The sequence below is a fragment of the Podarcis melisellensis genome, assembly GCF_964234715.1.
Source record: "Podarcis melisellensis genome assembly, chromosome: 2".
NCBI lineage: Eukaryota > Metazoa > Chordata > Lepidosauria > Squamata > Lacertidae > Podarcis > Podarcis melisellensis.
The window spans coordinates 11,932,497-11,946,127 of NC_138529.1; the positions used below are offsets into that span (position 1 = coordinate 11,932,497).

The following is a 13,631-nucleotide window of genomic DNA, read 5'->3' on the forward strand; positions in this document are numbered from 1 at the left end:
GAGGAAAAAAATTAATACTAACAGGCCTGAAATCTACTATGAAGGCATAACGTTAGGGAGGAGAGAAATGTTTCGAAATTTCCCCCCATCGCCTGTCTTTGATCTAAAGGCATTTTGGATATTTCTGCAGAACCAGCGGAAAGCTCCCTTAATGATCCTTTGAAAATAGGGTGCTCACAGAAAGTCGAATCCGAGCCGAGATGGCGCTTGAGCCAGTTCAAGGTCACTGTCTAGTGTATTAAATGGGCTCTACATCTTATGCAAATGACTGTCTTGAAAGAACACCAGCTCTTGCCAGAGGAGAGAGAAAGGGAGACAGAGAGAAAAAAGACCCTCACTGGGTGGGGGGACAGCTTGCTCTTCCCCGTCGACTCTTTCCGAAGCTTTGTTCCAATGTTATCTTCAGCATTCTAAGATCTTCAATAAAGTATATATTTCTCTCTCTCTCTCACACACACACTCTCTCTCACACACACTGATTATACTCCCTATGCCCCCAACTTTTCACTTTCTTTATTTTTAGATTTCTGCTTGCAGCAGCTCTTTACCACTGCCTAAGCTTCTCCCGATTAAAACCCCCGCAAGTTCATATAGTGCCATCCTATACCTGATTCCCCAAAATGTTGTTTAAAATTACATTAAAAATGGACTTAGGAAGACCTGGCAGTTGCTGCAAGAAAATACAATTGAACTTAACCTTCTAGCGGAAAATTCCTTTCCCCAACATAAAAACTATACCGCCTTCTATTTCCCCCGCTTCCTTTTTAACACCCAATTGACATAGTCTCAACTTCTCTTTTGTGAGTATGTTACCAGGCAAAACCCAAACTCCGCCTGCAGTCCTAATTGAATTGAATAGCCTGATCACTAAAATTAAAATTAAAAAAATAAACAACACCTCAAACCATCTACTGACACCGCATGCATTTCATTCCATCCTTGAAAATGTCCTTTTTGAGACTAACAGAATATATTTATTAAGAGTGGACCTTACAAGTGGTCTCTAAAGGTTGATAAGGACCACCAATGTATATGGAAATTATTCTGTTTTATCTATCTGAGTGTGAAAGCTTGAACAGATCAAATTGGATAGTTCTTATGAAATGCAGACGGGGAGAAAAAGATGGAAGGGAGTAATAGAATGAAATAGATACAGCAAAAGAAATGCAGAAAGAGTAAATCCTTTGGAAAGCATATATAAAATTAGATTTAAAAGCGTTTTGCATGGACTTTGAAATCAAATTAGAAGTTCCGTCTACAGTCTCTCTCTGTGCATTGAAGAGTTAAATGCTTATGATGCAGCTACATTTTCCCCAACACTGCCAGCAGAGGCTATCATTCTCCTGCTGGATTTATGTAAACAACTGCCTGCATCTTCAGTGAAGCAAAAGTATATCCCATAGAAGGCGAAGACAAAATAATTATAAGGGTTTCCTTTGTTTGGAGGGATGTTTATCTACATCTGTATATCGTCCTGCCTTGCTGTGCAATGTGCTTTTATGGAGCAGAGAAATCAATTCAATTCTAAATACTTTGAAATAAATCTCCTTGCTCTCAATTGGGCTCACTTCCAAGCAGAAAACTTTGGATCTCAATATCCAAAAGTTTTCTCAAACTTTTGTTAAAGGGTGACAAAATAAAGCAATCTAAGGCAACTCTCTCTCTCTTATTCTCTCTCTCTCTCTCATAGATCTGTGGATTTATGGAACATACTTCACTGGTATGGTGTGCATATCTCATCCTCTTTTATTAATAAAACAATTCTAAATGTAATCTCCTGGACTGAGGGTACGAAGGAAGGAAGATGATGAAGAGTACAGTGATTTAGCAACTTACCTCAGCTTATAGCTTGGTGTGAGAGCAAGCTTCCCCCTCCCTCCGTACAAAACAGCAACTTTAAAAACTTTAAAAAACAACAACTTCAAGTGCAAGTGATACATGACTAGGAAATGGGAAAATGGAGGAAAGCCTTTTACTATAAAAGCCCATAGTTAAGAAGCTACTCAAAGCACTAAATACAAAGGAAAGAAAAGGCTAAACCTGGGAAGCTTCCTTTTCAGGCCTTTATTGTTGGTCATTAGGCCGTCTGTCTAGACTTGAAATGACACCTTGTTTATCTGTAAACAGAAGCAAGGGACACTTTGGAGAAGATCAGCCCCTGAGTTGCTGCTAGAAGATCAAGTCCTGAGTTGTTGCAGGAAGATCAAGGCTCTAGCCTTGTTGAGTATTATGCACGAAGCTCGTGATGTCAAGGTCAAATAGGCCGCATAGTCACGGTCAAGGCTAGCCCAGCAGTGACGTTATAGCGTTCCCAACCAACACCAACGACCAACAAACTTGCTCAGCACAAGGTGGACGGTCCCTGTGCATTCAGGGAGAAATGGGAAGGAAAGGGGAAACAAGACCATCTTCCATGTCTGTGAAATCCACTGACAACCCCGCCTCCTAACTCCCCACCCCCAAAAGGTTGAGAATTCTGGGTGCAAATACATTAATTAGATTACAAACAGGTTCCAGGCCCACAGCACTGGTCAATTGTACTGGTAGGTTTGTCGGAGGCTAGGCTTCACTTTTTACAATATCTTTTCTCCTTCCTCTTCTTCCTCACCAATTCTGCCTCCCCAAAGATGGTGAAGGTTGTAGAGACACGAGTGCTTCTTTACGATCACAGGTGCCTGTTAAAGTTTAGAGAAGGAAGGAGAACAAGAGGAAGTAAACTTTATACAGCCGTGAGAAAAGGAATGGCGGAAACGGACCTAAGAGGGTACCAACACATGATGCAGAAATATTTTGATTTCCTCGAACCCTGGTCTTTAAGGTATCTCTTTTATTTGGGGAAGGATAGAAGGGTGGATAGATGGAAGGAGACAAACAGAGACAGACAAACATATATACAGTACCCATAGGAGAGTGCGCGTGTGTGCCTGAGCAGACGCTTTATTCCATGCACTTTTAGTATTTTTATAAAGTTTCTTCATTTGTGTACATTGACTCTTTAGACGTCCATATTCCCTTGAAGTCAGCAGCCAAAGTGCCTGGTGCTGGTGATTCTGGGACGCACTTCAACGCCCTCAAAATGAATTGTTTCTGGCTTCCTCCACTGATCACTTTCATACAACTCTTCTCCGGATTGCGACACTTTTAGGATGCGGTAGGAAGTGAGGTGAGTTCTGGTACAATTCTGCAGCAACGCAATTCTGCAGCACCTTAAAAGACACTGTTGCTCAAGCCCTTCGTAGACTCCACTTCTGGAGATACTCTCAAGGGGTCACCTAAGTTGTTATATAGGTAATATACATGGGTATATAGAGGTGCCGAGCGAGTTTTACGAAGTGGGTCTCCCAAAGCTAAGAAAACTCGAGGCTAGTCCAAGACACAACACATTTCTATGCCGATCACAGATGTACATTTAAAATTATTGGGTGTGGGTGTTTAAGTTCAGTAAATATGGGGAGCGAGCGATATAGTAGTACACGAAGATCCGATTCCCATATAGGGGGTACTATTGAATGGTATGGAAGATGCCAAGAGTCCTCTCCTGGCTGTAACATCTCGAGTTATTATGAACTCCGAAAGATCAATGAAGCCCCTTTCCAACTAGTCTGGATCGAACTGATAGAGATTCGGGTTTGAGTGAAGCAGGATGGAGAGAGTTGCCACCCCTCCAATTGCAGGGGCCTGGACCCAGAGATGCTGCCCTGTGTCCTTCTCAACTTAACCCAAAGCAAAGTGCTCAACAAGATCTGAAGAGGAGCGACGGGATCTGCCAACCTGCTAGTGTGTGAAGTTGGTAGGAGTCGCACCCCGATCTTCAACATACTTAGGTGGAAGTAAGGGTGCTTTTGAATATATCCTCGAAGTTAACATTAAAGGAAGATACGTTAATCGCAACCCACAGCATGCAAAGCCTAAGGCTGCAATCCTTTGCAAGGTTCGGAGTGAGCCACATGGAAATTCACTGGGGGTTTGCTTCCGAGTAAGCACACATAGAATTGGGTTGCTTATTCCTTCAGTCAATGGGTCTGAACTCCCAGTTCATCATTCAAAAGATCATTTATTTTGGAAGGTTTTAGGGGACTAATTTCCCTTTAAATAATTTGCGGAATGAAGTGGGCAACAGTTTTAAGAAGAAAACCCGAGTCTGCAGTGGTAGACACGCTTACCTAGGAGTGAGTCCCAGTGAACTCAGTGAGTCTTACTTCTGAGTAAGACTCTATCTGTTACTTCTGTTACCTATTTGTTACTTCTGAGTAGACATGGATAAATCAGCTTCAAAAACTCGGGCAGAATATGATCGGCAGCATTTAGTGCTGTTGCCCCTCCTGTTAACTTGGAGGGGACGGCGGATAGAAGGGCCATCTAATACGTTTGTAAACCGCTTTGATGTATTTTCTTACAATCTAGCGGTATATAATCTGTATGTAATAAAGCAAACAAAAATAAATTTCTCCAGGAGCTCAGAGAAACTACAAGAGTTTCGTATTTTGCGGGGGGCGGGGAGGAGATGTTTAAATATGGTACATTTTGCTCTCTTTCCCAATTTAAATTCTTTATTTGGCTGTTGATATTGTTTTTAGACAGAAAGCGCTTTCTTTCAGACATAAGAAGAGGGAACAAGCCGAAAACAATAACCAACTCACAATATGAAGCAATCAAGTCTGTAACTTGAAAGTAACGAGCAGTTCTTATATGCACAACTGAAACTGGAATCGTTGGATTTAAGCAGATACACAGTCCGATGTACAGGCCAGCTAAGCTAAAAAAAAAGGGACCTCAGTCGATATTAGTGGAAACTGAAGACAAAATGGCGTCGCTATCTCAATATCTAGGCTTAAAGGGGTTGCGAAATCAACTGCTGTACCGCCTGAACGCATTGTACTGACTACATCGCAACTTCATCCCATATAAGTATATTTAGGCTTATTGGCTTGCTCTTAATTCATCAAGTTTAGGTTGGGTCTGCAATCAATTGCTTTTGGGTTTTATCAATAGTAGGTTCAGTTGCTTAGGTTAAGGGGGTCCAAAAGCATATTATTTGAAAATCAATGGGTCTTGCCTGTAAAAAAAAGTGGGGCGGGGGTACGATCTACTCTAGCTAAACAACAGCATAGTTAAATCCCGTGAACTGGCATATTCCTAAAGAGAATCATTTTCAATAGGAATAAAACGGAACTTTTTGATCAATGCATTTAAGATGGAGTTGTGGGCTTGTGGGAAGAGGGAGAGGTAATGGAACTTCAGTAAGCAGCAATTCAGATACCCTTCCTATTACCCCATAGCGAGACCCTGCTATAAGAACTCTTTGTCCATGTCCAGGGGTCATAACTGACTAAACTGGGCCAGACGAGACTGAATTCCATATGAGGAGAGTCATGGTTTTCTATCTTAATCGGACTTGACTTGAACAGAGCGATATCTTTAGATCTCCCAAACGCAGGAGGGGTTCCTGCCCATATATATTTCCAGATTTTTTATTATCATTGTCAAACCCCAAATCCCAGCTGAGGTTAGGAAACTTGAACCGATCTATTTTTCACCTTCTACCTGGGTTTAAAAAACAACCGCCAAAGGACTCAACTCGGGTGAATATTTATAGTTTCTATATTTAAGACGGGAAGGGTGTGTCCAGTGCATTTCTCTTCGAAACCAGAAAGAGAAGGGGTTGTCTTAAGAGTACTTCTACACCACGTACCAAGAACATGAAGAAGGCAGAAGCAGGGTGAGGGCTGGGGAAGATCTCAGAAACTTAAGAGTTCACAACAGATTGGATGAGTTGATTTCAGGGCCTATTTGATTTCGGTGGAGGGGAAATGAGAATCCACCCAGTCTTCTCTTGGCCGTCTTTACTGGTTGTGAGTGTGGTGGACCTCCATAAAATATGGTAGACAATCCATACGCTGTTGAATATATGCGATAATTTTATAAGGTTCTGATCATTAGAGGGCATCGAAGAGTCTACTGTGCGTAGGCGGAATGGGTCATATGTTCTTGGGCCTAATTTACAGAAAGTTAAGCGCCTAATGCCATCATTCTGTGAATACTTCCTTGGAAATGCATTACATTGATATTGGTCAGGCTTTCCTGCTAGTAGTAAACAGAATTAGGACTTGGATGCAACAAGTTCCGTAAGATTCACATACCCCATTTAACTTACTCTGAACGGTCTTCACATAACAAAGGTTTGGGATATTAGGTACCTAATTAACCTGTCGTGCGCCCCCCTTCTTTTTATTAACCGTCCTTTGCACTGCAGACAATGGATCACAACCCGGCAGCGTTGGGGGAGCTTGATCCACATAGAGTTTTAAGGGAATTGAAAAGTGAGCACAGCAGTACAGTACACAGGATCGTGGGCAGGAAGGGATTCTGTAGGACACGCAACATATTCAAAAAGCATCTTAGGATATCTTTAAAAGGTACTCGAATCTACCTTCCTACCTATCTGCCCGCACTTGCTGTCAGCGACGGAACACTCTCAGGACCGGTTGTACGGGACATCGGTGACTCCATAGGCACTCAATGTACGTAAAACCAACATTGGCTTAGCCTACATCGCTTTCAAAGCGTTTGCCGCTGACAATTTTACGATGTAATTAATTGGAACAAATATTAAGGAGGGTAGGTCTTGCCTAAGGAAACAAAACTAGTAACTACTGAGAGTGGATTTGAGAGATCTTTGGATTTCCAAGGAGCTTTTTTGATCTGGTACTTCCCTCCTCACTTATTTAATATGCAAGGTTTAGCGCTAACTGAGAGCAGATGCACTTTTGAAAATCAGGACCTTTCCAGCTCGACCCTACAGGTATTTACTCAGGAATAAATCTCACCGGGTACCACGGGATTTATTCACAAGTAAGAATATAAGAAGATTGGAGCCCTGCTCTGCTGAGCACTCTGGTTGCGATCCTATACACCCTAAACAGGGAGCAAATCTCACTGAGCTCAGTGGGACTTACTGCCGAGTAGACCGCCTGTCTCTAATTCGAAAATCAGTCCCAGAGTCTTAAATAGGACGTGTTCCGGAATGAGGACGCACAGAGCTACAACAGTTCTCAGGAGACGGTAGTTGAACTCGTTGAGGCAAAGGAGACCTTTTCAAAATACTGTAGAGCTTTCTGTGGCAGGGCAAGGTCGGGTGGTTTACTGGTCCTTCAGCAAAGTAATTTCCCATAAAGATATGAAGTCAAATGCCAGATTGGCTTGCTAGAGCACCTCTCAATGAGGTGCGCTGCTCCATCTTCTGCGTGTGGCTCCCTTTCCTATCTCATGTCCCAGCTATTCAGTCCGCTATTTGAAACAACCATGGAAAGTCTTCTAAGCGCATCTCACAACGTATTCAATACCTCCTATGAAAAAATGTTAAAATATCCACGTTAGTTTCTCTCCCCCCCCCCCATTTCCCTGCAAATGTTCTCATCGCATCACCTTTATCTCAATAGATTTCAGTCGGCTGTACATGTGAGAAACAGGTTGGGATCCGTATGTGATCTACATATAAGTCACTCGTCTAAACGTGTGGGGGTTTCTTTAACTAAAAAAAAACAAGCCCCAAAACCCAACAAACCTGGGTTGAAAAACCAACCCAGTTTGCACTGCAAGCCTTCTCGACGCATGCTTCCCTCCTGGAGTAGTCCTATTGACAACAATGGAATTACTCTTGAGGAAGCAATGTGAGAATCTGGGTTTTCTTTTTTTTCTTTCTTTCTGGCAAAAGCCGGATTGGACTGTGGATCAGTCTGCGTAAATCTGAGCCTTTCTTAAAAAATGGAGGGGTGGCGGTGATATCAACTCCCCACTTCTCCTAGTATCAAAAAAAATAAGGTCAGCTAGCCATATGAGTTTTCCGAGGCAGAAAAAAAGGGGAGGGGGGGAAGAAAGAGAGAGATTTATTTTTAAGAAATGTATTCTGCATTCAGTACATATCATTCGGACACCACATTATATACATATACAAGACATTTTTTTTCTTTTAAAAAATGGATCGTTTTAACATGGAGAAAGAAGACTGACTGCTCTTTAGTGACTGATAATGGGGTGAGGGGGGACAACAACAGAGCAACGTCGCGCACTTTCCATACTGTCGATGGAGAATAAACATTCCAGGCTTTTTGGCGGAAACAAACAAACAAACAACAACAACAACTCAACCTCAGTGAGAACATATTCCAGAAAATTAAAGGTAATAATAATAATAATAATAATAATTAGAGACACGATCCTCCAGCATTAAGACTTGGAAATCCCATTTATACCCAGACTTGATTCCCTGCCCCCGCTATGAAAATCAAGCCGATCTGGAAGTGGCTATATTCGGCTGGATCGTGCCCTAGGAATTACACAGCCACGGTGCCACTTCAAATTCAGAAGTGACTTCAAATTGTTGGCGTGCAATACGGTCTAATATCAGGAACACAGCAACAACAAAACATTTAGGGTAGCAGCCTTATTATTATTTTTCATTCATTTTTTTAAGGTCCACGTTTAAAAACAAACAAACAAAAGAAATCTAGGATTTCTTCGCTGGATCCGCTGTCAATACCTTCTTCACAGATATATATATATCTATTTCTATATATATATATATATTTATCTATTTAATTATAATTATTATTATTTTTACATCATCAGAGACAGAAACAGCCAAAGAAATGGAAAATCTTTGTTCAGCTGCAAGGGGAGAGGCTTGGACTATTATACAGAGCTACAAAATAACATTCAGGATTCCAACGTAGCAAATCTACATATTTGTATGTGTGTGTTCTCCCCTCCCCTCTTTCTCCACCCCCCTCCTTGCTAAATGTGCACATTGAAAACCATATCAAAATGAATGTTTAAAAAGGGCGACCGGATTCACAGTTCGAGACGGGAATGCAGGGACAAAGTAAACCGAAGATGGCGGTTAATACCCGCCCCCTCCGCCTTGGTGTTTTTAAATGATCAGATTATTCAAAGAGTTCGAATGCGTGTTCTTATTTATACAAATTTACCAGATAAATATTTGTATTTGTTTGTTTGTTTCTCTCCCCCTTTCTTTTTAAATTTTATCTTTTTCCCCCTCCGGAGAGATTTCTTTGTCAGGTAGCGTGAAGGTGAGGTGTCTTAGATTTGCTAACGACTTTTTTCTCTTTCACCCTGCGATTCTGAAACCAGATAGTGACCTGGCGCTCGGAAAGATTAGTGGTCGCCGAAATCCTTCTTCGCTTCTCTTTGGTAATGAACTTGCTGGCGGCGTATTCCTTTTCTAATTCTTTCAGCTGGATTTTCGTGTAGGGGACTCTTTTCTTTCGACCCCTACGGTAGCTGCTCACTTCGGGCTGGAGAGGTACCACATCTGTAAAGATGAGGAGAACAGGAAAGGGGAAAAAAGCAGGAGAGAGAGAACGTGGAAGGAGAGAGAAAGAAAGATAGATAGAGAGAGAGAGAGAGAGAGAGAGAGAGAGAGAGAGAGAGAGAGAGAGAGAGAGAGGGTGTATGTTACATTAAACAGCATCTGGTAAACTAACTGAACAATGTCTGTGCCAGACATTATGGAGAGAACAGAGAGAAAAATAAGGAAAAGGAGTTTGTATGCGTGTGGGGAAAAGGATATAAATTAGAGGAAGAGGGGGAAATGTGAAGAGGAAAGACCGAGGGAAAGAAAGAGCGGGAGGTGCTGGAACTCGGATGGGCTGGCTGGCTGGCTGAGCAAAGTATTAATATATTAGCATAGGGCCGGGGGGGGGGGGAACTGCTACTATTCCAGGCGATATTTGTCCAGGACAGATATAAAGAAGGAGACCAAGTCACGGACCAGGCATTTCGCAAGCACAGCACCCTTAACGTTAGCTCCAAAATTAGTAAAAATTGGAGACAGAATCTAACCTTCAGCTCTTCACTCCCCTTCTAAGCATCCGGTCAATTTTAACCTGTCGTTTTAAAAGACAGATCCTCTGATAGCCTAGGCGACCTCATTAATTATGCTAGCTTGTAGGATCCGGGTAGGGGACTTGGTGAGGGGAAACAGCCGTGTGTGTGTGAGTGCGCGCGTCTGTGTTGTTCCAGAGATGCTCCGCACTGATTGATCTATGCAACACAAGGACCATCTGCAAGCTTGAGGGACCTTGAACTAGCCTTTCCACATCCTTTGTCGCTTATGGTAGAGGCATTAAATAAAATAAAAGGGCCCAGCGGCTTTTTTGACGGTACCCAAACTGTGGAGAAATGTTACCTACCTACTCCTGGTCCAGAACCGGCTGTGGAATCAATGAATTCTCATCACCCTTAATGCATTCAGTCTTCTCCTTAATAGCCCCTTATGCTAAGACTGTCTATGCCAATTCTTCATGATTAACTGTAATCACTTGCGCACCAAGTCTTTCCCTTCCCATGGCTTCTTGATCTAAAGATGCAGGCTTAAGACTCGATACGAAGTAAGAGTGGTTTGCGGAATAATAATATAAACACTGAAAAAGAGGGGATCTCTATTGAAGCAAAGCGAAAATCTCTCCAGTTACCCCAGCCGGTCTGTTCCATAACAGATATAAAATAAAGAAACAGCCTGAACTGCTTTTGAAGACACACTTCTCTGTGCGATTGCTCTTCCTTTGTTGCTAAGAAGTGTCTATATAAGCAACGTTTACTGGGAATCCTATCAAGGCCCAATGATAGGAAAAGAAGACAAAATTGTGTTTCACACTACTGCGAGCGCGCTGTCTCTCACGCACCTCTCAATGTTTGGGAATTGGTGTATGGCGGCTTAATAATATTTTCAGGGCTATACAAAAATGGGATCAGAATAAATAAGGTAATGGGGCGGGTTGGGGGGGTGTGGGAAGAGAAGAGAAGTTCATTTACAACGTCTTCCACCTTCCTCCCGAGCAATAGTAACGCACGGAGCAGGTCCTTCCAACCTCAACTACATTTTAGCCAGGCGGGTGAAAGCAACTGAGATGGGGATAGTCATCTCATGCTAGGAATCCCATGGACCTCTCTCCCCCACTCGCCAAACCCTCCCTTCAGCTTCCGCAAAGAAGTCTCAATGCCTTCTTTTTTTTAAAAAAAGCGCGGGGTGGGGACTTTCCCCCTGCCATCGACCCTTCCAAGGTCTGACACCAATATGTGGCTGCAACACAGTTAAGATCTGGATAGGCCTTCTCTCCCACACTCGCTACACTCTGATTCCTCTTCCCATGGAAAAGGGGAAAACCCATCATGCAACGCTCTGCGCAGGCATTGTTGGCAAGCCCTGTCTTATCCGATGGGGTATCCCCTCTCCAGTATTCCTAAGATAAATGTGTGTGTGTGTTCTCCTCCTAACCCCACCCCCTTATTTATTTATTTCCCCGGTTACTTTATCTTAATCTCTTCGCTCCAATCCATCCATTCGAATCATTAAGAGGGGCCTGTTTATTGATTACAGGGTAGGGACCCCAAGAGCAAAGGAGACGTCCGCTGGTCTTTCATCTTTCTCCCTCTCCCTCTCGCTCCCTCCCTCCCTGTTCTAAGTGGTAAGGCAATAAGATGAGCCCGGAGCACTCCCAGCTTTCAGGGTTACTCGCAGGCTGTCACTCATTCCAGATTCCTAACCAGAGGCAAAAGCAGCGCCTTATTTCTCGTTCTCTCCCCACTCGTCTTACAAGGTTCATTTGTAAGATTCATGTCACTTGACAGCTACTTCTGTAATTGCAATATGATTTACTGTACCTTTCCGAAAAGCCCAGCCTTTCTGAGTAAAGAGAAAGAGAGGGGGAGAGAGGGAGAGAGATGCTACCTCTTCCTATGTTCTGAAATTTAATTTAAAATATTCAAAGCGCGCGGGGGGGGGGGGGAAATCAAAGAAAAAGATAGAGATCCAGGTAAGGGAGCCAACGCAGCGAGGGAAGGAGGGGCACGCACGCACATACACAGACAGACACAGGAGTGCTGTTGCCAAACTGGCTGCGAAAGCACCCTGGAGCTCCAAGGTATGTATCTGGATATGAGAACCGGCTGCTTTGTTTCACCTTCTTCCCCATACGTGCCCATGCAAGCGTCCCAAAGCCTATTTTACCTGGGCGGTTAAAGATTATAGCATATGCACGCGATCATGCCGGAGCAAAAAAGCGCAGAAGTCGATCTCAAGAGCACCCTACCTGGGAAAGGTGATTTCCAGAGATGGGTAGACTGTGATTGCTCCTTCGAGCAATAGACCTGCCCGTCCCAACCATTAGAAAGAGCCCAGTGTTGGTATCCTTCCATGGGAAGCAGCGCGTCGTGTCTTGGTTCTGGGTGGCCACTGATACCTGGAACCACTGATACGTCCAAATAACCAGGAACCGCCTGGTAGGAGCTGGCAAAGCTCGGGTAAAAAGCAAACTCTTTGGCCCTTGAGGATAGTTCTTCGCTGGGGAGGGAGCCGCTGGGCTCGGGGTATTTTTCAGCTGGGTGGTACGAACAAGGCTTCTGTTGTAAGTTCACGTTGTGGGAATGGGACAATCGGCATCCGTAGTAGCTGCCTCCAAAAGGATAGCCATAGCCCAAGGTGGCGTTGGAGGAGGCTGGCGGCGCGGGGCACTGCCTGGCGGCATCTGGAGCAGGTATATCCGTGTAGACAGAACCCTGGTGAGTCCCAATGGTGCTGGAATGACGACCCAATACCGGGTGACTGATTAAATCCCTGCAGTGGGTAGCTGGGCAGTTCCCACTTAGCCCTTCCATTGCTGGGATTTTATTCTGGTTATTTTCATTCGGGTTCTCCTCATACACGTACATGAAGGTATCCGCCCAGCGTGGATGCAAGATCAGTGAAGTCGTCATATCATGGTCTGCCCGAGCTTTTTAAAACTCGACTTCCCAAAGAGAGACACCTAATTTCCCCAACATATTGTTTACGCAGGAGCATGCGCAGAGGCAGCGCGATGGGTTCGGTTCATTAAGAAATCCGCCGGGCCACGTGACCTGTAAATAGCTCTCGCTGCAGTTAGCTCGGCCATGTGACCCTCCGGCAGCCCTATCACATTGTTCCTCTTGGCTTGGGGAAGAGAGCGGCGAGCTCCCATTGGCTGTCTCTCCGCGACAGAAACAGAAATCCTTAAAGGCAAAGGGAGACACCCATTGATTGTAAAGAGCGTGGGGAAATAAATAAGGGGAATGTGGGTGTTTAAAATTTGGCCGACACAAAGAGATTGGGCTATGCCATGCTAGAATCTTTGTGCCTTCAGATATCCTCAGGATTAAATATCAAACTAATGATAGGAATAATATACTTCAGAAAATCGATTATTTATATATATAAAGCCCTCTCGCTATATAGAATTGACCAGGAGCCTGGTGTCTTATATATCAATGAACCGCAGAGGGGAAGGGTAGCTGGGAGTCTGAAAGGTGAGGAAAACCTAGAAATTGTAATACCAAGGGATATGATATAAAGCGAGGTGGCAGGTAGCAGCCAGTTTATCTGATAAAGAAAAAATAGTGACTATCTGAAGAGGCGCAAAACAAATGAGAGAAGCTCAAATTCTAGAAGACCAAATGACGGACTAGAGCAAGTGAGCTGGAGCTGTGGGGACTGGGGGCGCTTTTTAAAAAAAAAAAAAAAATCTTAAAATCCGCTTGCTGTCTGTCTGGCTTTCTTCTCCGTCCTTCCCCCTCCCTGCATCTTCTCTTTCTGGGAA

The 13,631-nt window shown here is 43.6% G+C and overlaps 1 protein-coding gene and 1 long non-coding RNA gene across 2 annotated transcripts; one reads left to right on the top strand and one right to left on the bottom strand.

The window, feature by feature from the left end:
* Positions 1-2,066: 2,066 nt before the first annotated feature.
* On the top strand, positions 2,067-5,117 carry LOC309362687. The gene is made up of 3 exons (XR_014165085.1): positions 2,067-2,543; positions 3,000-3,163; positions 4,599-5,117. It is a non-coding gene; the product is annotated as an uncharacterized lncRNA (long non-coding RNA).
* Positions 5,118-7,992: 2,875 nt separating this feature from the next.
* On the bottom strand, positions 7,993-12,855 carry HOXC13 (homeobox C13). The gene is made up of 2 exons (XM_081898443.1): positions 12,111-12,855; positions 7,993-9,331 (listed from the first exon to the last, which is right to left on the bottom strand). Exons 1-2 carry the CDS (start codon positions 12,772-12,774, stop codon positions 9,075-9,077), a joined length of 921 nt encoding a protein of 306 aa, XP_081754569.1. The 5' UTR covers positions 12,775-12,855; the 3' UTR covers positions 7,993-9,074.
* Between the last annotated feature and the right edge of the window lie 776 nt (positions 12,856-13,631).

Bases quoted from the DNA above. Each gene is read 5' to 3' on its own strand.
- HOXC13 (XM_081898443.1), bottom strand. From the start codon at position 12,774: ATGACGACTTCACTGATCTTGCATCCACGCTGGGCGGATACCTTCATG. The intron at 9,332-12,110 runs GTAGGGTGCTCT...TCATCTTTACAG, and splicing joins CTGGAAATCACCTTTCCCAG to ATGTGGTACCTCTCCAGCCC.